Here is a 24,079-nt window from a genome sequence, read left to right as displayed (position 1 = left end):
TTCCTTCACATCGAACAGAAAGTCATCGTCGTGGCATCGATGCTGCTGGTCTTTGCAATCGCGCCGCGAGTGTGTTATCGTTAACTTTAAATTGTCAATTTTCGACATAAGAAAATTCTGTAAGATTTAGTGAAAAAAACTAATTAATTTCTCAGACATTTCAAAGCTAAGAACTACCAGTTCCGCGTTATTTGAAGATAATTTTGCACAAGATTTCTCGCGCAACATCATTGCTTAAATATAATTAAAAAGTGACGATAATTAAACGATGAATATTAATAAGAAAGAATCCGTGGTTATTGCGGTGCGTGAAGCTCCCTTTCGTAACACAGGCATGCAAGGCATTAACGACATTGAAAGAAGCGTCCTCGAGTTCTCCAGGGAGTGCCCCAAGGTAAATATGACGTGCAAAACAAATTTCATCTGTCATCCACGTTCAGTAGAAATTTAACCTGTCAATTGAAATTAAATATGGCTTCTTCATACAGGCAGTGGTTGTCGATGGCACCGTGTATAGTTTTGATCACAGCTTCGACTCGAAAGTCTCGCAGGAGCAACTCTATCGGACATTGATCCATCCGCTGGTGCTGAAGGCATTGGCCGGCTACGACTGCACTGCCATGGCCTATGGCCAGACAGGAACTGGCAAAAGCTATTCCATGGGCATGACTGCCGAGGTGAGTGCTCCACACATACATATGTATACTAAGGCAGCTCGAGCTGATTGAGCATCTGTTTAACTCCGTAGAGAATGTCGGAGGAGCACGTCGGCATTGTGCCCCGTTGCCTGAAAGATATTTTGAAATATATGAATATTAATGATCAAAAAGAGAACCACGCTGCAATGGGAGAGGTTTTTGCCTCATTTATAGAAGTCTATAATGAGAAGGCCTACGATCTGCTTGCGGTCGACGTCAATGAGCCGTTGACCTCGCGCACCCATCCACGTTTCACTGGCGGCACCTGCATGCCAATGAAAAGTCAAAGGGATCTGTTGCAGATTTTGATGCTGGGCACCAAGAACCGCCATGTGCGCGCCACCAACATGAACAATAACAGCTCTCGCTCCCATGCCATTGTCACCATACACATCCAGCAGGGCTTCCAGCACTCGCGCCTCAACATCATCGACTTGGCCGGCTCCGAGAGTATTCGTCGCACTGGCAATGAGGGCATTGCTCGCGCCGAAGGTGTCTTCATCAACATGGGACTCATGGGCATCAACAAAGTGATGGCATCCTTATCCGCTGGCCGCTCACTGATACCGTACCGTGAGTCCATTCTAACAACTGTTCTACAGGGTATGTTTGTTGGGTATGCATATGTGGAGTCCAAACTTTGTGTGTTGCGCCTGTTCCAGCATTTCGTGTTTAACGTATTTTTACTATACTCTGAATCCTTTGAAAATGTAAGGACCCCTGCACACCCCATAAAGTATATATGCATGTATGTATATTCTTGACGACCTAAGTCGATCTAGCCTTGCCCGTCTGTCTGTCCGCACCTACGACCGTCTGCTGTTTATTTTTCGTCGTCGATAAAAACTTTCGAAATTCATTTCTAAAATTATATCTCCTGCATCTTTAGAGTCTCGCAATTTTGTATTTAGTTTTCCCATTTCATGTGTATTTCATTTACAATTTCAATTATTGTTATATTTCAAATTATATTTTATTTTATATTCCAAATTAGATGATAGTATAGATCATATGCTGAAAACTTCATTAAAATCCGTTAAGTAACACAGACGGCATTTAACGAAATGTTTGGCCAATAGGAAAACGCAACGTCAAAATTTTTCATGTACATACATATATTACATACATGTGTACGTGTGCACACATACACACATTCAAATGTGTGCCTTCTGGCATATTCTAAACCGGAAGTGTGCTCACTAATTTGGTGCTGAGCCGCTAGGTGGCGTCATGGCAATGAAGCAGTGTCAGATTGACAACTGCTCTAGAGTCCAGACTCGGTGCACTGATATTTGTTTCTTTTTTTCTATTTTGCGTTTTATAACACTTGGTGTTTGATTCTGAAAGTGCAAGTTCGAGAATTGTAATAATTTTGTATTGTTTTATGAAGGATTTCAGAACCTAGCCCATTCGGAATTAGGGGTAACTCCTAGTCGGACACTTCGAGTTCAGAGTTCTTAATTGTGTAATTATACAATGTTTTTTGTTTTTAGCTTCTTTTAACTCACAGTGCAGTCTAACGCTGTTGGCCTGCATCAGTCCACATGCCAGTGACCTCAACGAAACTCTTTCCACGATTCGCTTCGCCAAGAATGCCAAGCAAATGAAGATTACTCCACAACTTTCGCAGCAGATACACCAGATGCAGGAGATGCATCAGAATGGGGTAAGTAATACAATGATGCAACAATTATATATAATTATAATCTACACAGTCCAAAATGACGCCGCGCATGCGTTGCTTGTAGAGCAGCTCGTTGCCGTCGCCCAAGAAGCCGACTTTTCGTAAATTGGTTGCGGCGCCGCCTTCGACCAGGTCGCTGATGGCCTGCAGATCGGGCGCATCCTCGGTGCGAATGGTCACAATGGGCAACACCATCATGGCCAGCAGCAAGCCCACGGCGCCCTTCTCATGCAGCTGCTGCTTGAACGCCGACAGCGGGAATACGACTTCTGGCCGCTCGCCCAATCTTTCAAGATTGAAGATTGAAGAAGTATAGAGCAGGAGAAATTGAGAGCTCAGCTTACCTGATCAATTGCTGTCGCAGCGCTTCGTAGTACAGCTCGAGCATCGACTCGTAGTGCTGCCGTCGGAAGTCGCGCGTGGTGCAGCTGAACAGGAAGTAGGCCAGGTCGGTGACGGGCGAGGCGTAGCGCATTAGCTGCCAGTCGATGAGGCGGACCTCCGTCGGCTCCTCGCTGCCCGGCTGGCACTTGTACAGGAAATTGTTGTTCCAGCTGTCGCCGTGGCAGACCACTGCAAATGGCTCGCAGTTGGAGCCACTGAGCAGCGCTGTGAGCATCGCAAAGTAACTGCCCCGCCCGAAATACTCTCGCAGGCGCTCTATGTAACTGCAGTCGGTCTGTGGACGGAGGGCATCCAGTGCGCTCTGCTTCAGCTGCTCGAAGTAGGCAGCCAGGCCTTCGTCGGAGCGCCGCTGCTCAAATATGTCCAGCATCTGCTGGAACGGCCGCAGCTGCTGCGGCTGTCGGCGTTTCATGGCCAGAGAAACGGCATGCAGCTTGGCATAGGCGCCCATGACCAGGGAGACGTACGCGGGCGTCAGTTCGGCGAAGCGATCGTGCATTTGGTAGCCAGCCCGACACAAGTCCTCCAGCACAATGCACTCGTTGGGCTCGTCCTGGCGCGTGGCCAAGTGGTGCGCGTAGTGGCGAAACTGTTGCGCCTCCTCCAGCTTTCGCTCTGTCTGAAATCTGTTCGCGAGCGGCAGGAACTGCTCGTAGGCCAGCGCCTCGCGCTTGAAGCACGGCCGGGCAAAGAATTGCTTGCGCCTGACGGCATTCTGGGGCGGCAGCTTCAGGACCAGACTCTGATCCGGCGGGACGTGTATCCGCCACACAATGCCCAGGTAGTTGTTGCCCTTAGCGCAGGCCAGCTCGAGCGTGTAGTCGCTGCGTCCAAGCACTTTCTCAAGAGTCTCCCGCACGCTGGCATTGGGCAGATCCTCCTGTTGCTCCATTGCCCGTCTACTGAGACGGCTGCGAGGCCTTTGACTGCTTTTATAGCACGCATAAATAAACCGCAAGCGCAACCGCAGAACTTGAGCTGCAGTCAAGCTCATTGCAAATGGCAAGTCGAGGTATAACGGTTTTGTTACAATGTATGTAACAGGCAGCAAGAGGCGTGGCAGACCCTATAGAGTATGTAGATATTCCTGATGATTAGCTGAATCCAACTGCCCGCCCGTCCGTCCGTCCGTCTGTCTGTCATTCCTATCCCATATCACACGCTTATCGAGTGTAAAAAAAATTGATAATTATTCTTCTTTATTTTTTATAGTTTTAAAAATCCGCTATAGAATTGTATCGCATACATCTTTCGAGCTAGACTCTCCGAATTTCGCATATAACTTCACTTATAGATGCAAAGTTTGGAGAGGCTCGTTCTAAAGATGAATGAGATATAATTTGATAACTGATTTTTATTATTTTTTCGATACCGTTCCCAAATCCAATCCATCCTCAATTGTGCAAAGATCCTCTGTCATATATATTTTATTTTTATATTTTGAAACTTTGATGCAGATAGGATTTATTCACCAATACAGTTCCCATGACAAGGCCCAAATTGCAGTCCAAGCACAGTCGCTCCTTCAGGGGATGTCCTAGTCGGTCGTCCTCGTTTGCAGCTTTCTCACATGTCATGTCAAATATCCATTTTTTTGATTGCAGCGCTCCGCCCAAGCAACTTCCAATCAAGGCATTACCCAGAACCTGGGACGTCTGCGGCCCAGCTCCGTCAACATCAGGCGCCGACCACCGCCCAACGCCAATCCAGGTGCTCGCAACAGCTTCAGCACTCGCATGCCCCAGGGGGCACAGCCGAACTCCAGAAGACGGTAAATAGAATATGTTATTTGTGCACAACTAAGGAAAATGAATTTTGACCAAGATTTCTGCTCATTGACAGTGCTCGTCGTGCGCAAAACGCATTATTGTCCTCGTCGGACGAGAGCGACACCGGTGTGGTGCCAACTGGCGTGATTTCGCCAACTATAGCTGAATTTCTGAAGCTCAAGAAGGAGTACGAGGAACTGCAGCGCGGGCTAAGAGAGCTAAGAGAGCAGAGGGCTCAGCAAGAGGTCCAGGCAGAGGAGCCGCCTTTGGCCGCTGAGCGCCCACAACCATCTCAGCTTACCTTCCGTGAGTTTGCCTCGGATCTATTTTCCATCGCCGAGGAGGGCGATGCAATCCCTCCTCCGCCTTTCCGTCTATTTACCAGTAGCCCGACCATTTACAATAATCAAGATGCTAGTTTGCTTCATATGAGCAGCATATCTTCAGCCCCTTCAGCCGTGTCCGCGGAGGCAGCTGTTGCCGCAGCTGAGCCAATGCCTAGTCGCCTTTCAACGCGCTTAAATAGTCGCCACGCTCAATTCATTCAGGATATCACTAATGGCCAGGATCAAAGGCCGCTGCGCCGCAGCTCTCGTATTGCCAGTCAATCGGGAGGGCCGCCAACTGAACGTAACGAAGCAGCTGAGAGAACTGAAGGAAATGGAAGAGCTGAAGGCCCATCCCAACTACGTGCCACGTCAGCGCTGGCCGCTATCGGTGAGCGTTTCACCATGGATGGTACCGTAGGCTCCCAGAGAGCCCGCTTGCTCAAGCATCGCGCCGAGCTATTGTCCTTATTGAATACGGCTAGCGTTAAGGATTTGCAGGCTTTGCCTAAAATTGGACCGAAAACAGCAATGGCATTGATCATGCAGCGGTAACTACTAAGCCCGCTTCGCTTGCCTTACATTTGAATTTGAACACATATGCTCACACTTCCTCTATTCGCAGCTCGGTGTTGGGTCACTTTAGGAACTGGAAGCAAGTGGAGAAGCTCCCCATTTGGAAGGACATTAGCTTTTCTCGCTTCGCCAAGGCAGTTTGCATTGAGATTGACCCATAATCCATTTTTTTTTTTCAAATTTATTTTTAGCTTCCCAGGCTATCTAAATATATAAATCCCACTCAGAGGAGCACCAATCCAAATATATAAATCCCACACAGAGGAGCACCAATCTAAATATATAAATCCCTCACAGAGGAGCACCAATCCAAATATATAAATCCCACACAGAGGAGCACCAATCCAAATATATAAATCCCACACAGAGGAGCACCAAGTTGGATGTGCATGACTTAAAAATAATTAAATCTAATATAATCTTTATATTTAGATAACGGAAAATTGTGTTTAGCTTATCATTTAGTTGGGGCTTTCTTCTTTTTATTTTCATTTTACTGTTTTGTTTTGTACCGATTTTTGTGCTGGCATATTTATTTAGTACTGATAAACAGTCATCTAATTAAGATCTCACAAGTTCCTAATATAAACGTAGTTTAAGTATTGAATACTAAATAACTAAACATGAGTTGACATACACCAAGTGCATCCAACATTTTTACAGTTAATATTTACTGAATATATGTATGTTACGTATATTATTAAGAATTTTATGTTACTTTATGAGCAAACACCAAGGTCGGTGGGAGATCTGAAACTTGTTAAAGTCTTGGGCTTAAGACTCTCAATGACATGGAATGACTGATTAGAAATATCTTTAGGCTATATCTTCAAGAAATCTATCGGCTTGATATGCCATGATTTATATACATTTATATATATATATAGACTTTTACATATTTACATAAGTAAAGTACAAGTCGATTACATAAACTAATCCGAATTTAAGAAGAAAGCTTTATATAGCTTAGTATACTGTGATGGATCTGATGCAGATGATATATTAGCATATTACATAATATATATGTATGTATGCATGTTCATGTAACTGATGGTGCTACTGAGCAGTAAGTGCTCGACAATAAAATTTATACTTTTAAGACACAATATGTATTAGAAAATATATACATACAACTTGAGTTGTATGTTTTGTGATGAACTGCAATCGTCAGGAATATATTAAATATGACCGAAAGTAGGGAATGTTTTTTTTTTGTTTTTGTAATTCTATGCGTTCCATTCTAAATAAAAAATGCGAATCTTAAATCTAAATAATTCCTAATGATTTTTGTTTTATTGGTAGCAAAACTAATTCATATTTATACATACATATATATAACATTTATATTGATGTAAATATGTATGTATGTATGTTAGCTACGAATTACTTGAATTGGACTATTACTAGGATGTATGTATGTCTGTATGTTTGTGCAACTTCTTTTTTCTCTTGCCGTGAGCCGTTATATTTTTGTTCCCTCTATGTTCAAAATTCGCAAACATTGAGGTATGTATGTATGTATGTACATATATGCATGAGTTCATTTCAGTGCGCACGTGTGTGTGTGTGTGCGTGCATGCATTTCTGCTGCCTCTTGTGCCGTTATCAGCCGAAGAGACTTCAGCTTACCTTTATTGTCTGCTGTTAAGGTTTTTGTTTAAATTGTGTTTGGTTATTGGTAAACAAGATAACGAGCAGCAAATGAATACACAAACGTTTTAAAATAATAACAAATATTACATACATATATATGTAGGTACTTATGTATACATATGTATGTATGTGCAAATGTACATATGTATGTATACACACTAATATTGAGGCATTTGCAAGTGCAAATCGCTTATAAATGATAACGCATTAATTGAAGAACTGGGTAAAGCAGAAGAAATCGCCTGCCAATGGCAGTTTGTGCCAAGTGCAAAGTCTTATCGTAGATAGCCAAAGATCGGGCCAAAATGAAAACAATGCGATGCATGTTAGACTAGCAAATACTCTGCACTTGTCAATAGCTTACTTGTGTGACAGCTAACAAAGTATAAGTTGCACTTATAAGAGCGCTTCGTTATTTTGAAAGCTTTCCCAATTGTTTATTACGCAGATCTTGAAAAACATTATTTTTATTGAACAGCTATCTAGAGCTATCTAGAATGATAGGTATATAGATATGGGAAAAGCTTAAATCTAGCAGTCTAATGTATTTTAATGTATCATATAAATTGCAGCTGTTAAATAATGTTCAATTTCATATGCAATTTTTTTTCACTTCAAAATATACAGGGTATAAGTACATATCAACGTTGTTTGTCGCATTTTACTCACACCAGAGCACACACATACACCCATATGTACACATACACAATGTCAATTAAGCTATTCGATTTAGTTAGTCGAAAATATTTTAGAATGACTTTCAAATTCTGACCTTTAATAGGTTTGCATAGCTGTGAACAGTTTTGTTTCGATCTGTAGGAGAGCTTATGGGGAAAGCAAGTTTTATATATGTATGTATGTATATATACATGCAATATGATATTTATCTAGTATTCAGATTCAAAACAAATATTCTCTTAATTGCATTTTGTACCGATCTTATGTATGTTTGTATGTACATATGTACGTGCAATCCTCCGCTTAGGCATTAAAAATCAAATCACGCTACAAAATGCTTTCCAGTGCTGTGAAATTTAAGTGCGCTATCTGATAATGAAACAATAAAGAAATATAATAATTAGTTGTGATGTCACCAATTCTAATCAGCGCGCGATCGTGTGTTTTGCATGTGAAGCAAACTAATTGAGAGTTGATTAAATTTAACTAATTAAGAAATTGACAAATAATAGAGAATGAAAATGCAAATCTAAATGTGGTGAGAAAATTAGTGTAATTATAAAAAATAATTAATAATATACATATGTATAATATAATAGTAAATATTGTTGCAATCGAGCTTTTTTGTGATTGTGTCATAACACTCATTTTCCTGAGCCCATTTATATTACATACACACACAGCTGCGCATGTATGTATGTGTGCGTGTATGTGCATATGACGACATTTGTGCGCACCACACCTTTTTCTGCAGTCTGTGTATGACTGTCAATCATGCTGGCCGTCAATCGGCGTAGGGTGCACAGCCCGTATATTAACTGCGCCGCAAAATCAAGACAAGTACATAAATTGTAAAAAAAAGCTTCAACCACAACACCACCACCGCTAACAACAACAACAATTAATAATAAAACAGAAACAGAAAACAACGGCAGCGAACACAACAAAATGCCAAACGAAAACAAACAAGTAAAAGTGGTCTAGACTGTCAAATATGACTGCAAAATACCCTGTCTGCCCAACAAGCACACACACATATGGTGGGCAGTAGGTGCTATAAAGTTAATAGATAAAATAGAGTTTTTCTGTTATTTGTTAAAGTGCATTGTAAATGCTCTGGAAATCAGCTTTTAATAAAACTTTTTGTATTACACAACTCAGCTGTTAGCAATCATAGTCAGGCATACCCGCTTTGCGCCTTTTTGGCGTGCAGGGCATAGAAAGCAGGCAAAGCAAGCAAGCGACGACCGGCTTCTCTTCTTTTTCGTGCTTTACAGCTATACACACACACACACACACACATTCACAGAGAGAGACACGACTGCGCCTCAGCAGCTGCGCCACGCATGTGTTCATTCAATAGCTCCACTGCTGCCTCTCTCAATACATGCGCAGCGACACTCACACACATTTGAATGCGGCCGCTGGCAGCGCAGGCGTAGCCCGCCCGCCGCGGTAGCGGTTTGGTGAATGCAGCGACGCTGGCGTTGCCGTTGGCGCTGACTTCTTTGCCAATGCGCTGCGACGCGTTTAAAATGTCGCATTCGCCGACGCTTTGAGCTCAGTCTAAAAACGGCAGTTAGAGCGATTGACCAGTCATCTGCTGCCCCTGCTGCACACACACACTAGTCAGATAGACAGTTAGTCAGTCAGTCAGTCAGTCAGTCAGTCAGTCACTAGGCGCTTGTTCGTTCTTGTGTTCCGCTCCGAATTAAGTTGCTTTGATTATTCGTATTTGAAATTGAAATTGACCTTCTTGGTGGACGCGTTTTAGTGAAAACAATAAAAGCAAAAATCGAATCATAGACACAAAGAAATCGTAGAACGAACAGCAACAATAACAGCAATGACGCCGGTAAAGTTCTATTTCGATTTTCTTAATCAGGCTAGCCGATCCCTTTACATACTATTGGAGGCATCCAAGATTCCATTCGAGGCGATACCCATATCAATGGTCAAAGGTAAGTTGAGTACGTGCTCAAAAGCTCGCGCAGAAGCCCAAAGGTTGTTTCCACATTCACACACACACACACACACATACACAAATACAGCTCAAATTACTACACACATATGCAGATGCATACATGTATGTATTGCATGTATATATGCATGCACTTAAGTCTATTTCTATCTCTTTCAAATACAAAAAAAAATTTTTTGAGCGTTTCCAAAAATTTTCCACTTGTTTAAAATTCAGCTAATCAAGTTATCGAAGGGGAAAGTGAAATACGTGTATAAATAAATATGTATGTTAATGTCTAACTGATAGATAGGCTTCTATAAAATAATTAAAATATACACCACATATTATAATAATAGTAATGAGATAATAATAATAAATAAAAAAATTAAACAGACATTTTTTAAATCAGACTGATTATTTTAGTTGTTAAAAATATAATTCGAAATTCGATTTGATATACTTCAAAAAATTTAATATAAATTCGGGTTTTTGTACAAATATATAAAACATATTCATGTATAATATTAAATTGATTATAAACCGTTTTAAATTCTGTTTTATATAAATTAGATATCACATATATATGTATATTTTTAAATACAATTAGAAATGCGATATGGAATACATCAAACATAAACTATGTTTTATATTCAATTATATAAATCATATTATAGTTTTTATGTGTACATATATTATTATTATTGTTATTAGAAATATAATTACAAATCAGATCTGCAGTACTCCAAAATATTTGATATCATTTCTGTTTTTCACGAACGCTAAAACGTGACATTTCAATTATTTTACAAGTACCTACATATTTATTAAGGTACAGTTACCGAAAACCATTATAAATAACAACAACAGAAAATAAATAAATAAAAACATTCAAATTTCAATTTACCTTAGTCATTAGATTAGATTGTTAATCATCAATTCAATTCAATTTAATAAACATGATATAAGTATATGTAGGACTCCGAAATTAATGAGATATTTTTATTTTGATAAGTCAAAAGGAAAACAAATGAATTTCTTTCTATATTTAGTCTCCATAGATTGTTCCTATGTCATAGTTATCCGATGTTGATAAGCGTTGTTAAGAACATGCAAGGAATGACAAGTCTATGATGACTCGTCGCCTGATACTGATAAAGAATCTAATGCCGACTAACAAATGTATACACAGATATAGGTATATATGTATGTAGCTAGTATGAGCTTAATGAGGTCGAAGATGTCTTACAGTTCGTATCACCATATACTACAATATATATTCACTATCTATATGGTCGAATCGGCAAAATAGAAGAAAGAAAATACCTCAAATACATGCATGACTCGTATAGATACCCTAATGCCTATATGAATAGATAATTGTTTTAGTTTAATTTTGCAGTAATTACCTTTTTGCGCAGTCGATATGCATGTACGTATGCATGTATGTATAGACATTGGTAATATCTGTGTTAATATGGCCGAATCATGGATCTAAAATACACTTTTCGCACGCAGCTGCAAGGTTTGCTTTGTGGTCGAGGAATGAAAATAGAATCGGCAATATTTGAAAAAATATTTAAATGATAAACAAGAAAACAAGTTTGGTCGCTCAAAGCAAAGCCGTCTTCGACTAGAATATACCCTGTAGTTGGCATTAAGCCTAATTTGCATGGCATCTTTTCATAATAAACATTTCTTAAATTTTCTGTTTTGGATCTGATGCATGGATATGAACATTCTGACTCTAAAGCCCATATTTACATTGTGCAGCTAGGGTACAGGGTATACAAAGAGGGCAGAAGAAAATCAAATGTGTTTGTTTATTAGCGGGCGCGTGCTGTTTACACTGTTGAGCAAAATAGCTTGATGAAAAGAGGCTAGAGATAGCTTAGGCGCTTTGGTTTATAGCTGGTTGTTTTTTTGTAATCTCTTTTAAATTGATAAGCAATAAAGTTGAGCTTTTTCTTGATTATACGTAGAGCATATTCTAGAGTAGGACTGATAGAGCTAATATCAATTTGTGTGTAATCAGAGTGACTACCAAATATCTTCTCTTTTAATGATATGCCGCGCCCACATTTGGTTGTATAAATAACAAAAATGCACACTTTGAAAATTGATTAGCAAATCGATTTCGATTATTCTGTACGCCAATTGAGTATCGTTATCAGCAAACAAATAATAATCGATCATTGGAATGGAGGGCTAGCAAAGGAGCAGAAAGTACAGTTGTGTTTACACTAAAAAAAAAAAAAAAAGAAGCACGTAGAATCTATCAGAAAATATAAGCTGAAAATTGTCCTACGAATTTGTTAATGGAAATATTCATTACTATCAGGAAACTACAATGGGCATATTATAACTCTTACCATAACCGTAACTATGTTGCGCAGTGTTTTTTGTTTTCGTCTTGGCGAAAAACACGCCAAACATAGCAGAAGCCGCAGTTAAACCTATTGACTTGGTCAAGGTTGAAATCTGTTGACTTGTTAAGTGAAATATTAGAGCTGAGACATACACACATGTACATATGCACATACATACACACATATATAGCAGGGTGTATACATGCACAGATGCATTTCTATATTAGATTTTTCGCTGTTGTCAGCTATCTCGAACTTCCCGATCTATAGATGCATGCATATGCATGTATCCGCATCAGCTGTATGCAAATTGCGGACTAGCTCAGTGGCTTCCGCCAGTTGGCGCAGCGGCGAGTGCAGCAAAACTTGAACCTGAGTGGACTTTGGAGCGTACGAAATCGAAATGCAAACGACTTTTGCTCAATAGTGTAAACGTGCATTTGGCCGACTGGCCACTGGCCCCGAGCCAGTGCATTGAGCCCGGCCAAGCTGCAGCCGAGATCTGGCCAGCTCACGTTTGTCCATAGAGCAGACTGCCTTGAACAGATTAATGGTCGCATTGCATGTCTCTGCGCGTTAGACTGATCGATGCCCGAAACGGTACAAACAGAGCTGTTAAAAAATATCTATGTATATATGTATAAATATGATATGTATATATTCTTCAAGTGAACGAACTTTGTTAGCTTGAACTAACTTAGGTGTCAGCATTAGAAATTGCTTGAGGTTTAGATATTCATAGTGAACTTTAAGATCTCATGACCTATGACTCAGCGTTAGACATTGTTTAATAATAGACTGTGACTATCTGTAGATCTATTGAATTTATTGAATCATCCTCTTCCACAGGTGAGCACTTAACGGGCGAGTTTCGGGACAAAGTCAATCGGTTCCGCAAGCTGCCCGCGATCACCGATCACGGCTATCAACTGTCCGAGAGCGTGGCCATCTTCCGTCATCTGGCGCGCGAGAAGCTCGTGCCGGAGCACTGGTATCCGCACCGTCACCTGGGCCGCAGTCGTGTCGACGAGTATCTCGCCTGGCAGCAGACCAACATGGATGTGGCGTGCACCGACTACTTCCAGCAAAAGTGGCTGGTGCCCTACCTACAGAAAACGCGACCCTCCGATAATGCGGTAAGTGCGAACATATTTCACTATACTGTATGTAGATTATACAATAAATCATAAATTTATAGACTATATACTATAGATATAGACTATATGACTATGGATATGCGTCGGATATTCAGTTCATTAAACTAGAACCCACCGATCCGATCTCGTCTGATCGTAAGCATTCCAGACATCAATTTATATGTTGAAAGTAAACGTCCATCTGTGATTTTATTGCAGTTCTAAAACTAGTTTTTATTAGTTACCTGGAATCCTTAGCAGTGCTGCAGCTGCTAAAGAAATGAACTTAACGTTGACTTTAGGTATATACTGTTAGAACTTTCAGTAAACTAAAGTATATTTAGAGTCAGTTGTCCAAATTGAGAAATTTAGAATCATACAGATAAGACAATTATGGGAGCTTTCATGGAAAGTATCTGATAAGGATATCATGCAGTCAACGCAGTCTTGCTATTCTGATTTCCGAATTCCCATATACATATATGTATGTATATCTAAGTATTTGTTTGAAGAGCCTGGAGAGTCAACTAAAACCTGTAGCTTTTATGCCTTAAAAATTTAGCAAAGTTATCGATTTTATTGATAGCAAGGGCTTGAATTGAGCTATCAAAAAAAGTATAATCTTTTATTGCATGTAAGAAATATACTATATTAATACTATAAGTCTCGAGCAGATGTAATACTAATAGATGGACCGACGGATGTACGAATAGATATATGAGATATACACATGGTTGAATAGACTCAGCTCGTTGTTCTGATGAGGAGTGCACGTACATACTTTATGGGGTCTGCCACGCCCCTTCTTTCGGTCACATTTCCATTCTCAGAATTTCCACAAGTACAATTTACATTAAAATACAACATTTGAATATAATTGTGAATTCAGGTGAATTCAGCTAGCAAGCAGCTGGAGCACACGCTTAATGACTTCGAGGAGCTGTTCCTGAATTCCCGTAAATTTATGCTAGGCGAGAACATTTCGTATGCGGACCTCAGTGCCATCTGCGAAATAGACCAGCCGAGTAAGAAAATATTTGAGCCAATTCCATGTTGATAACAATAATAACGATATCGATAATATTTGCAGAGAGCATTGGCTACAATACCTTCAAGAATCGAAATAAGCTGGCCCGCTGGTACGAAGCAGTGCGCGAGGAGCTGGGCCCCTACTACACCGACGTCCAGAAGGAGTTCGAGGCCAAGCTGAAGCTGACCAATGATGCTGCGCAGGGCGAGAAGCAGGCGCAGGCGGTCAAGCAATGATCAGCCCAGATCGCAGCAGCTTTTGTTTATATAAATGTCTATATATGTATATATACCCTGTACACATTGGAGAGAGGGTGTCGTTGGGACGCTGTAGTATGCTTACACCTACTTTTGTCTGTCTTTCAGTTTGTTTATCATTTTAAGATCGTTTCAGGATCGATTCAAATATCTTTTAGAACTAACTTTTTCACATCGGAAATTCGAACTCTAACTTTTCACTAGTCTTAAATCGAATCAGTCTACCTAATGCCTACAGGGTTAAAAATTCTATATATTCGGTAACCGAAGATAACTTTATTTTGTATTTTGTATTTTTTTTTTTTTTTTTTTACCGTATGTAGCTGTTACGTATTAAACTGTGTGTATATTTTAAGAGAGCTATGTTAAAATATTGTATCGCAAGAAACCCCCGAGTTTTAAGCTAGTTTGGTCTACATTGTAAAGCCGCTCTGATATATTGTTACGAATCGATGTTTTCTACAGACTTATATGTGAAGCGATATATGTATGTACCTTAAAGATATTTGCCTACCTGTTCCCGCATCTATTCCACTGTGATGAGAGTATTCGACAGTCGATTGTAACCGACTGCACAGTTCTCACTTGTTGAAATGTACGACTTTAATAAATTGGTTTTGTTTTTATTTTTGTTCTTGCTTGTTTGTTTTATGTTTATACTAAAATACCTTGAAAGTTATTGTATTTAATGACCTGCATCTAAAAATAATATATATATATATATATTTACTAAAATTGAATTTGAAAGAAAATTTGCATTTTAAGCCGGTTGTTGTTTTTGTTTCGGTTGTTCTCTTAAGTGTAGTAGATCTAGTCAAACATATTGTTTTTACTCTGTGAAAGCGAGTGTATTGGTTTTTTGTTTTTTGTTTTTTTGTTCGTTTTGTTTTGTGCAAGGCTCGTTCGTATGGCCGACTGTCCGTATTACCGTTACATAGTATTTGCTTCCAATGCTTTACTTATACATATGTACATCTGCTCTTGTCTGAGAAAGCTTTAACAATTCGTATTTGCATATTTATAAATAATAAATACATGCATATATGTATGTATGCGTTTATGGTAAGCTAGCTAGAGTGACAATTACAATTACATCGAAATTTAGTTGTGAACGCACACATGTTCCACAGTTTTTCTAGTTTCAAGCTTGTGCCATCTCGCTCTCACTGAATATGTATGTATTTGTGCACATACATAAGTATGTTCCTCAGCTATAGAGCAACACCCAAAAATGTTCAATAGAAGTTGTTTGAGCAGAGCGTAGGCTATCTCGCTCTCGCTGCCTATGTATTACGAGTTCCCTGAACAGAGCTTAACTATCTCGCTCTCACTGCATCTGCCTTTGCACGCGATTCTAATGGAAGATCCATGTTTGTGTTGGTGTGTGTGTGAGTGGGAGTGTGAAGGAAGTCACAGTGCGTTTCGTTCTTATTGGCTATCGCATATAATGGAAGGCTTCGCTCGTTCTCTCATAGAGAGCGTGGAAAGCTGAGCATAAGTTTAGTACCAGAGACAGAGGAATTTCTGTGGCATGTTTGAATTTAGCGAACTAGAGTGATTTTAAATGTGATTTCCAGCATCGTAAACGAATCTGAAACCGATTTCATTCGAACCAATACGGCAAGAAATGGGTTTGGGAAATACTTTGTTTTGGCACTTTCTGAAGTCGAACTAAAAATTGGAAGCTTTCGATCTTAAGCCTAACTAGCAAAGCCATCTGGTCTTCGATTCTATATATAAGCCGAGCCGCCTACTGGTCGTGTCTGTTGCTGGGATTCGCAACTTATCGATACTTAGTTTTCGTTTCGATAACTCCGTGTGTTGTTCTGTTGTTAGTTTGATTTGATTCTAATGAGCTAGTCTGTCTAATTACTATCCATATACAATGTGCATGTATGTATGTATACGTGGCTTGTGCGCGATAATATTAGTTTTCTTTGATTTAGTTTTTGTTTTTGTCATTCTTTCATTTTGTTTTTGTTTTAGTCAAAAGGCACTGCTGCATTCTAGCGCATTGTTCTCTGGGCTTTGCGATTCGCCCTCTCTCTTTACACGTACTTAAAAAAGTATGCGTTTTCTTTTTTTCAATTATTGATTTCTGCATTTCCTCATGTATTTGTGTATTAATGTGATTTTGTTTTAGCGCCCATACAGTATTATCTATGTTCTCATTACACATAGTCCTAAAAAGAAATATATATATGTATATGCATGTAAAATACACATATACATATACATATACATATATGTATATACAAAGACAATTTGTATTTGCATTTGTATTTTCTCTTTGCAAGTCCTTTACAGCTAAAGCTTTACACATTAAAACTTGAAACATTTACAATACATTTTGAAGCACATCGAAAAGTTCATTTTCTTGTTTAAGTCTGACACACACACACATATACATATGTACATACATACATACATACACTAATTACTTAAAGGAAACAGCAATAATATATATGTATGTATTTGCTGTTGCTGTTGCATGTTTGTTGTTGTTGTCTTTGTGCATTAGGAACACGCTCGGCCATTGGAAGCGTCGGGCGACCAAGAGCAGAAGCCTGATTAATTACAGTTATTAGCCAATATTTTGTTGCTGTTGAATTGTCTATCTAAATATACATACATAAACCAAATGGATTCATTAACCATTCTCAATTGTGCATTGTTCTCAGTGTGCCGAGAAATACCAAAAAGCAAAAGAAAATAAAGCTAAAACGAAAACAACTCGCATTACTGCTAAGGGAATATCCCTAATACTGCTCTATACATAGGTATAGTTAGGCATCCAAATCGGATGTTTTACGGCTTTAAGAGCTGTGGCTAAAAGCAAATTTGATTTTATTTGAAACTCTCGTTGGATTTAGACTTAAATCTTCTTCTAGCAGTAGTCAAAGTTGATTTCTTTAATCTTTTGGTATTTCTTGGCACTCTGAAGTCCTTTGACGGCCTACTAAGCTGCGTTTTGATTAAAAGCTTACATCTAGGTGACGCTTGAGCTGTTGCTGTCTATTCGAGCTGATCGTCTTGGCTTTGGTCTTCGTCGTCGATGGCGTCCTCCTCCTGCTCGTCGTGCTCGTTGAGCAGGGGACTGTCGTCGCCCAGCCGATTGGGCGGCAGCCCGCTGCCCGGCGTTGTGGGTGCCGACCGCGAGATCCAGCCCTTGCGGGCGACCCGTCCGCGATTCACGAAGAAGTTGGCGCCGCTGACCACGCTGCTGATGGGACTCTTGAGCACACAGCGCTGGGCCGCCGGCGGCGTCACCACAGCCATTGGTATGTAGAGCGCCTTGTTGGGCGGCTTCGACGCGTAGAACTTCTTGGCTCTGCTGGGCGTTGCCGCTGTGGGCGTGGTCGAGGTCGGGGTCGATGTGGAGTGCTGGTGCAGCAAGGAGGCGGGCCGCGCCAACGGCTTGGCCAGCGCGGCTGGCGGCAGCTGCGGCTTGGCTAGCAGCAGCTGCTCGTAGCTGACGTCCGCCTGCAGCTTGCTAATCTGATCCAGAATCTCGCGCACCTCGCCCGTCGGGCTGGTCGCCTGTGGCGGCGAGCCGGGCGTGCCAATGTTCGATAGGCTGCTCACGCCCGACACAGTGCTGCCTGTGGTCGGCGCCGCGGCCGCCGCCGCCGCTGCCGCCTCTACAGCCGACACCAGCTGGCAGCAGTTCTCGAGGCTGTGCAGCGGATTCGACTGGATGCAGCCGCTGTTGTACATCACAGGCGTGCCGCCGGCTGCCAGCGCCAGGCTGCAGAGGGACGTCGCTTGCGTGGCGACGCCGTTGGCGATGCCGCCGGCCTCGTTGGCCGACGCCGCCGCTGCGGCAGCTGTCCCCGCCGCCGGCGCACCGAAGCCCGCCACGCAGCTGTTGTTCACGAAGATATCACTGAGGCTGCTGCGACTGTTCGCCATGTAGCGGAAGTGCTGGTCGCTCTGCGACTGCAGGAACCCGCCGCCCACGCCGGCCACATGCACCAGCCCGGCGGAGTCCATGGCCGACTCGTCGGGCGAGAAGTGGCCGCTGTGCGAGTTGTGCAGCCGCGTGCTGTAGTGGGCCGTGCCCGAGCCCAGGCCCACATTCCTGTCCAGGGCGACGGTCGCGTAGTGCGCGCGCGGCTGGTACTCCGGCTCCACCAGCTGCGATGCGGAGCGTGGCAGGCCGTACTGCGGTGCCGCCAGCTGGCCGCTGGGCGGCGGCTCCCGGTTGGCCCCGTAGTGCAGGCCAAGCTCGGGGCTGGCTGCCCGGGAGTAGGGCGGCGGCACCAGGGTGTTGGCCTCGTTGATGTTGCAAATGAAGCTGGAGCTGAGCGAGTCCACGGTGCTGGCGGCGCTCAGCGAGCCCGCCGGACGCACAATATAGTTGCGAAAGTATTGCACCATCAGATAGCTGGAGCCGGCGTTGCCTTTGCTGTTTTCGTTGTTGCACGTGAAGACGAGCGGATAGAGATCCGGCTTCGAGGTGACCTGTCGAAATCAGATAAGTCGTCAGCCTTGGCTCAGTCAGTTTAATTAGCAGATCAACTCACCTCCGTGTAGGGCGGCGGCGGATGATGGAACGAATTGCAGCGACTGTACTGCGGCGGTGCATAGCACGAGCCGGCGGAGTCGCCCTCGGATTGAGTGTGATGCTCCGTGAAGCCCCAGCCGCACAGTGTGCGACGCTTCTTCCATAGCGAGTAGGCACAGAGGATGGCCAAAATGACGGCCACCACGACGCACCTGCAGAGGAAGACAAAAGAGAGACAGCGAATAAGTTGAGATGGGAGTCTGTGTGAGGATCTCTTACTGCTCCGTTTGCAGCTGGCGTGTCTGTATGAAGAAGCCCATGGAAGAAGCCCAGTGGACGCACTGCAGGCAGGCTCAAGTCGAGCAGAGACTGCGGCCGGCTGCGTTCGTAATCGAATGCCAACTAAATGGGCTGCCTATTCGCTTGGCTTTTTGGCGACGTGAGATTTGATTATGTGAACGAACCGAAGGGGGTAAGGGGGTAAGACCCCTCTACCTCCATGCACTCATGCCCCATGCCCCATGCCCCATGCCCCATGCCCCCATACCCCAATGGGTGGCACTGCGGCTGGGACAGTGACAGTGAAAAGAGCCAGTGTCTCATTAGTTGGCAATGCCATTTGGCGCTTTCTGTCTCGTCTGGGGATCCGGGGCCGACCCGACTTGCATAAGGCCTTGTCTTGACTTGACGCAACTCAGTCAGGGGCCAACTGGCTGCCAATAATAATACTCATACTCGCACTAATACTGCCTGACTGTATCTGCTAGGCCCCACACAATGCCAATCAGCCCCGGCCCAGCCCCGACCTTGAACGCTGTGCAGCGCCCCCCGTCCCAGGGGAGGACGACTGCAGCCACAATGTATGCACATTAGATATATATCATTTTCTAAATGGTCTGCTACTTACCAAAAGAACCAGTGACTGATAAAGAACAGGTTCAGAACGTGCTCCGACGGTGGCGGCAGCTGCCTAGGCCCGCTCTGATACGGCGGACAGCAGCCTTGGGTGCAGCACTCCCTGGGCAGTGAACAGATGTGCCCGCCCTCGCAGAATCGCGCCTTGACCTGCGAAACGAAATGGAAGGCAAAGAGTCATCAGATGCAGTCAAGCCATCGCTACGAACAATTATGCACATTAATAAGCGAGAGGAGTATGCTCAAGCAAATTAATTGCTAGAGCAAACAATTTGAATAAATGTTACATAGGCAGACAGGTAGACAGACAGACAGATGGACAGACACACACAGTGTCAATAGGTGAAACGAAACAAAATAAAACAATCAACTAACAAAGTCAACAAAACAAGAAGGAGCAGTTCTATTCCAAAATCGGAACAACAACTACAACTAGCTACAGTAGATATGGTTGTTATGACTATAATTGGGAAAATTATGTGTATAAAAGTATAACAGTATAACAGTATAACGGTATACGAATATAACGGCATTTCAGTTGAACAGTGTAACGGTATAGCTGCTCAACAGTATAACAATATAGCATCACAACAGTATACTCGTATAACAATATAGCAATATAAAAGTATAATAGTATAGGAATATTTCAGTTAAACAGTATAGCGGAATAATAGTATAGGAGTATAACAGTATAACATAACACCAGTATAACAGTATATCAGTATGCCAGGCTAACTATATAACATCATTGAATATAATCGTATAACAATATACTGTGAAAAATAATAACAGAATAATACTATATCTGTATAATAGGGTGTAGCCGTAGGACAGCAAACCATGTAATAGCAGTATACCAGATTACTAGTATAACAATATATTCAAGTTAAATAGTTAACTGTTTAACTGTGGTGTCTTAATATTACAGCATGAAAAAATAAGAAGTTAACAATATAACAGTATAACAATGTCAATGTGCAATCATTTTACAGCAACAAAGGATCTCAATATAAAGGAATATGACTATAGCAGTAAAGATATCGAGCGTAAGCCCGAAATCAAATTGAGACGCAAAATATTTAAAGCTTTTAAATACGAAATGCTAGAGCTGTTATCATGTCTTTAAGAGGGTTGCTATGGATTTATTCAAAGATACAGATTATATTATTCTCGCATAATGCATCCAACTATGAATATTTAGAATTTCTTCAGTTTAAATTTGAATATCGTAAAGAAGAACAGATTCGCACAAGAATTGCTTAATTATTTGCATACGTTTTGAGTGCCAAATGTAATCTAAGGAAAACACCCCAGTTAATCGAGGGTATCTGCCAAGATGTTGTGCTGCCTCTATGTAATTTTGGCAAACGTAATTTGAGCTTGCAACATTTATGTGGGGGAGCCACTGGGCGCTGCGTGCTGGGGGCTAAGGAAACTTACTTGAACGGGCAGCCGCAGCAGAGCGAAAAGTATTGGAAATAGACGGAGCATTGTTGAAGCATGAAACCACATGGTGGCCACGATGTTGTCCAACTGGCGCCAAATGTCGATTGGGGTGGTTCGAGTTGCCCTGTCTGGGGTTGTTGTAGCTGTTGTTGCTTCTGTTGTTTAGCTGCAGGCTGCGTTGCTGTTGCTGTTGCTGTTGTTGTTGTTGTTCGTGTGATTCTGGTTTTCCGTTTTTGGTGCTCTTGAATGTTTGAGCTAGTTTCGTGTCTCGATGATTTTTGATACCCTTTCGCTTACAGCACGCATACACACTCACACATACACGCACACACACACAGAAACAGACACAGACACGCACGGACGCACGCACGCACGCACACAGGCAGACTAGACGCCAGTCGCTACATGGCAGGGTGTTTTGTTTTGTCCTTGACAGACAATGCAATTTTTCGCTGCATACTTTTGTGCTGGCTGCCTCTCTTGTGTTTGTTGTTGTTATTGTTTGTGAGATGCAGCAACTGCCTTTTCAGTGTTTACTGCAGCGTTAGTCGATAAACTTTTAAAACGCAAACAATTTACGCATGTCTGTGCATGTAGCTATGCAAATAGATGACAGCATAACGACACTTGCACACGCACACACACACACACGCACACGCACGCGCGCTTATACAGCAAAAGCCAATCGTGTTATTTATTTATTTTCTATACTCTTTTAGCGTCAAATATTTATTATAATATTTTTTCTCGGTCGATTGTGCTCCTCTAAGTACACACAAACACTCGCACACACACAAAAAAAAAAAACACTGTTTTCGTGTAACAGCACTTTGCCAACGGTTTTCTTTATGCTCTTTCTTCGCGTGCCTTAACAGTTGTTGTGCTCTCTGCTCATCCTCATTTTTCAGTTGCTGCTGCTGCTGTTGCTGTTGTTCTTGTTCTTGTTGTTGTTGGCAGGCAGGCAGGCAGTAAACAATTACAGAATACGAAAATGTTGTTGCTGCCCACCCAGGAGTTAGGACTGCAGATAGCGCGTGCCGTACAAAGAGCACAAAGCCAAGCGTGCCACGAGCGTACAATAACAACTGGACAAGTCTCTAACAAATATTAGAGGCAGCGAGCGGACAGGCTTGCCAAGGCAACTGGGGCCGCGCCTGCTGCTGTGCTAGAAAAGCTCTCTTCGCTTTGCCAGAGGCTGCCAACCCTTACAGCTGACCGCAGAGCTTTGGGCGAGCTTGCAAAGCTAAGCAATAAATAAAGCTGTGTATGTACATATGTATGTATGCATTTTTATGAACCAACTTCACAATACACAAAACTTTTATACATACATATGGATGTACATATGTATATTTTTGGGCGTTAAAAATAAACTCTGCTTTGAGTGTTGGACTCAGCAGCTTTCGCCATCTTGGGCAAATCAATACAAGAGGCAGAGTTCACGACTTGCTTGAACTGAATTAAATGAAATTATTCCGATTTCTTGAGATGACCAAAATAAAAAATCTAGCACGTAGTCTATAGGGGTTTTGAGCCTTGTCAGCAATTGAGCAATTGGGAATACTTTCGACTTAGAAGCTGGTTAAGATGTTTATGATTTTCTCTACTGTGAGCATTTTAAATTGGAAAATACTATGTGTAGCATATTAAAATGCTTATTGATTGAACATATTTGTATTTCTGTATTTTAAAATATTAGCAAAAATGCTATACATCTAGCTCCCCGCATTAATTCCTAATATTTTGATACTTTCTGCTTGAATAGATGTGCTCATAGGTTCTCATAAATCGCACATCAGAGCATAATTTCAGCCATTGATAATGGATAAATAATTTAAAATAAAAATCGCATTAATTTTAGGCAAAACTAATAAAAAAGCTCTAGTGGAGACTGCTCGACTATGAGATCTCCTGAACCCCTCTAGGAAAATATATTTCAATCATTTTTCACACACACTCATAAACACACATGTGCAGTAGTGTTTACTTACTAGGGGAACTTAATTGTTTAATAATTTTGCTGTTGGACTATCTTTATAAAACTTTAACATTCAAATGTTTGTGTTTATCAAAGCAGAAGTAATTATTGAACATGGGGATATCAATAAAAGGGGACTATTTACTTGTAAAGATGATTGCTATTTAACTATTTGTGATTGAGCTTAATTACGGTTAAAATGTGATCTCGAAATTTCGCGAACACAAATATAAAGAGTTTAAATCCATATTAGATACTTGTCTATGTTGTTTCCTTGAAAGTATTTTTCTTTTATGTTGGGATTTGCTTATCATGTGTTGATTCAGTGGATTTAAGTTTTCAAATTTGATTTGATTTATATTGATTTATCATTACATTGATCAATTAGCAAATTGAGTGTCTCATCTGCTTCAGAGTCGTAGGCAGAAGCGGGCAGCAGTTTAAGTACGAGCCTCGTACTGAAACTGCGGCTTCCTTGTCGAGTTGGCAGCCAAGCAGTGGCTTGCTTTGGCTTTGTGGCTTTTGGTTGCTGGTTGTGTGGGTTTCATGTGCATCGACCAATATATGAGTTGAGTTCGGGTCATCCCGAAGAGCAGCAGCTGGAGGCGAAATTCCCATTTGTATTGGCCGTGATTGTCAAAGATATTAAGCAACTTTGCTAAAGCCAACTATTATCTTGTCAATCTTGGCTG

At 41.7% G+C, this 24,079-nt stretch overlaps 4 protein-coding genes across 7 annotated transcripts; 2 read left to right on the top strand and 2 right to left on the bottom strand.

Annotated features, from left to right (window-relative positions):
- Nucleotides 1-24: 24 nt before the first annotated feature.
- On the top strand, nt 25-6,153 carry LOC6584935 (kinesin-like protein Nod). Of its 3 annotated transcripts, none has more exons than XM_044006983.1 (7): nt 25-394; nt 489-677; nt 749-1,271; nt 2,192-2,364; nt 4,392-4,558; nt 4,630-5,433; nt 5,508-6,153. In XM_044006983.1, exons 1-7 carry the CDS (start codon nt 269-271, stop codon nt 5,617-5,619), a joined length of 2,094 nt encoding a protein of 697 aa, XP_043862918.1. In that variant the 5' UTR covers nt 25-268; the 3' UTR covers nt 5,620-6,153. The 3 variants fall into 3 exon arrangements, with proteins under 3 accessions (XP_043862918.1, XP_032588119.1, XP_043862919.1); XM_032732228.2 differs by having other exon boundaries at nt 749-1,301; XM_044006984.1 differs by lacking the exons at nt 25-394; nt 489-677; nt 749-1,271 and adding an exon at nt 1,673-2,120.
- Nucleotides 2,066-3,704, bottom strand: LOC6584934. The gene is made up of 2 exons (XM_002010538.4): nt 2,727-3,704; nt 2,066-2,668 (listed from the first exon to the last, which is right to left on the bottom strand). The coding sequence occupies exons 1-2, from the start codon at nt 3,677-3,679 to the stop codon at nt 2,389-2,391; spliced, it is 1,233 nt and encodes a 410-aa protein (XP_002010574.1). The 5' UTR covers nt 3,680-3,704; the 3' UTR covers nt 2,066-2,388.
- Nucleotides 6,154-9,344: 3,191 nt separating the features above from the next.
- LOC6584932 (glutathione S-transferase theta-3) lies at nt 9,345-15,167 on the top strand. The gene is made up of 4 exons (XM_002010536.4): nt 9,345-9,750; nt 12,968-13,254; nt 14,144-14,279; nt 14,345-15,167. Exons 1-4 carry the CDS (start codon nt 9,636-9,638, stop codon nt 14,518-14,520), a joined length of 714 nt encoding a protein of 237 aa, XP_002010572.1. The 5' UTR covers nt 9,345-9,635; the 3' UTR covers nt 14,521-15,167.
- A 146-nt stretch (nt 15,168-15,313) lies between these two features.
- LOC6584931 lies at nt 15,314-22,521 on the bottom strand. Of its 2 annotated transcripts, XM_002010535.4 has the most exons (4): nt 21,404-22,521; nt 19,956-20,113; nt 19,068-19,260; nt 15,314-19,005 (listed from the first exon to the last, which is right to left on the bottom strand). In XM_002010535.4, the coding sequence occupies exons 1-4, from the start codon at nt 21,473-21,475 to the stop codon at nt 17,557-17,559; spliced, it is 1,872 nt and encodes a 623-aa protein (XP_002010571.2). In that variant the 5' UTR covers nt 21,476-22,521; the 3' UTR covers nt 15,314-17,556. The 2 variants fall into 2 exon arrangements, with proteins under 2 accessions (XP_002010571.2, XP_015017144.1); XM_015161658.3 differs by lacking the exons at nt 19,956-20,113; nt 21,404-22,521 and adding an exon at nt 19,328-19,524.
- Between the last annotated feature and the right edge of the window lie 1,558 nt (nt 22,522-24,079).

This window comes from Drosophila mojavensis, unplaced genomic scaffold, assembly GCF_018153725.1.
Source record: "Drosophila mojavensis isolate 15081-1352.22 unplaced genomic scaffold, ASM1815372v1 contig_136, whole genome shotgun sequence".
Lineage (NCBI taxonomy): Eukaryota > Metazoa > Arthropoda > Insecta > Diptera > Drosophilidae > Drosophila > Drosophila mojavensis.
The sequence above is the reverse complement of the archived record's forward strand: the minus strand, read 5'-3'. Positions and strand labels throughout refer to the sequence as shown.

Coding starts and splice junctions, on each gene's coding strand:
- LOC6584932 (XM_002010536.4), top strand. CDS start 9,636: ATGACGCCGGTAAAGTTCTATTTCGATTTTCTTAATCAGGCTAGCCGA. Junction 9,751..12,967: donor ACCCATATCAATGGTCAAAG/GTAAGTTGAGTA, acceptor CCTCTTCCACAG/GTGAGCACTTAACGGGCGAG. Junction 13,255..14,143: donor CGCGACCCTCCGATAATGCG/GTAAGTGCGAAC, acceptor TTGTGAATTCAG/GTGAATTCAGCTAGCAAGCA.
- LOC6584934 (XM_002010538.4), bottom strand. CDS start 3,679: ATGGAGCAACAGGAGGATCTGCCCAATGCCAGCGTGCGGGAGACTCTT. Junction 2,669..2,726: donor CTGCGACAGCAATTGATCAG/GTAAGCTGAGCT, acceptor CAATCTTGAAAG/ATTGGGCGAGCGGCCAGAAG.
- LOC6584935 (XM_032732228.2), top strand. CDS start 269: ATGAATATTAATAAGAAAGAATCCGTGGTTATTGCGGTGCGTGAAGCT. Junction 395..488: donor TCTCCAGGGAGTGCCCCAAG/GTAAATATGACG, acceptor TTCTTCATACAG/GCAGTGGTTGTCGATGGCAC. Junction 4,559..4,629: donor CAGCCGAACTCCAGAAGACG/GTAAATAGAATA, acceptor GCTCATTGACAG/TGCTCGTCGTGCGCAAAACG.
- LOC6584931 (XM_002010535.4), bottom strand. CDS start 21,475: ATGTGGTTTCATGCTTCAACAATGCTCCGTCTATTTCCAATACTTTTC. Junction 20,114..21,403: donor TGCTGCGGCTGCCCGTTCAA/GTAAGTTTCCTT, acceptor TTCGTTTCGCAG/GTCAAGGCGCGATTCTGCGA. Junction 19,006..19,067: donor CGCCGCCGCCCTACACGGAG/GTGAGTTGATCT, acceptor TGATTTCGACAG/GTCACCTCGAAGCCGGATCT.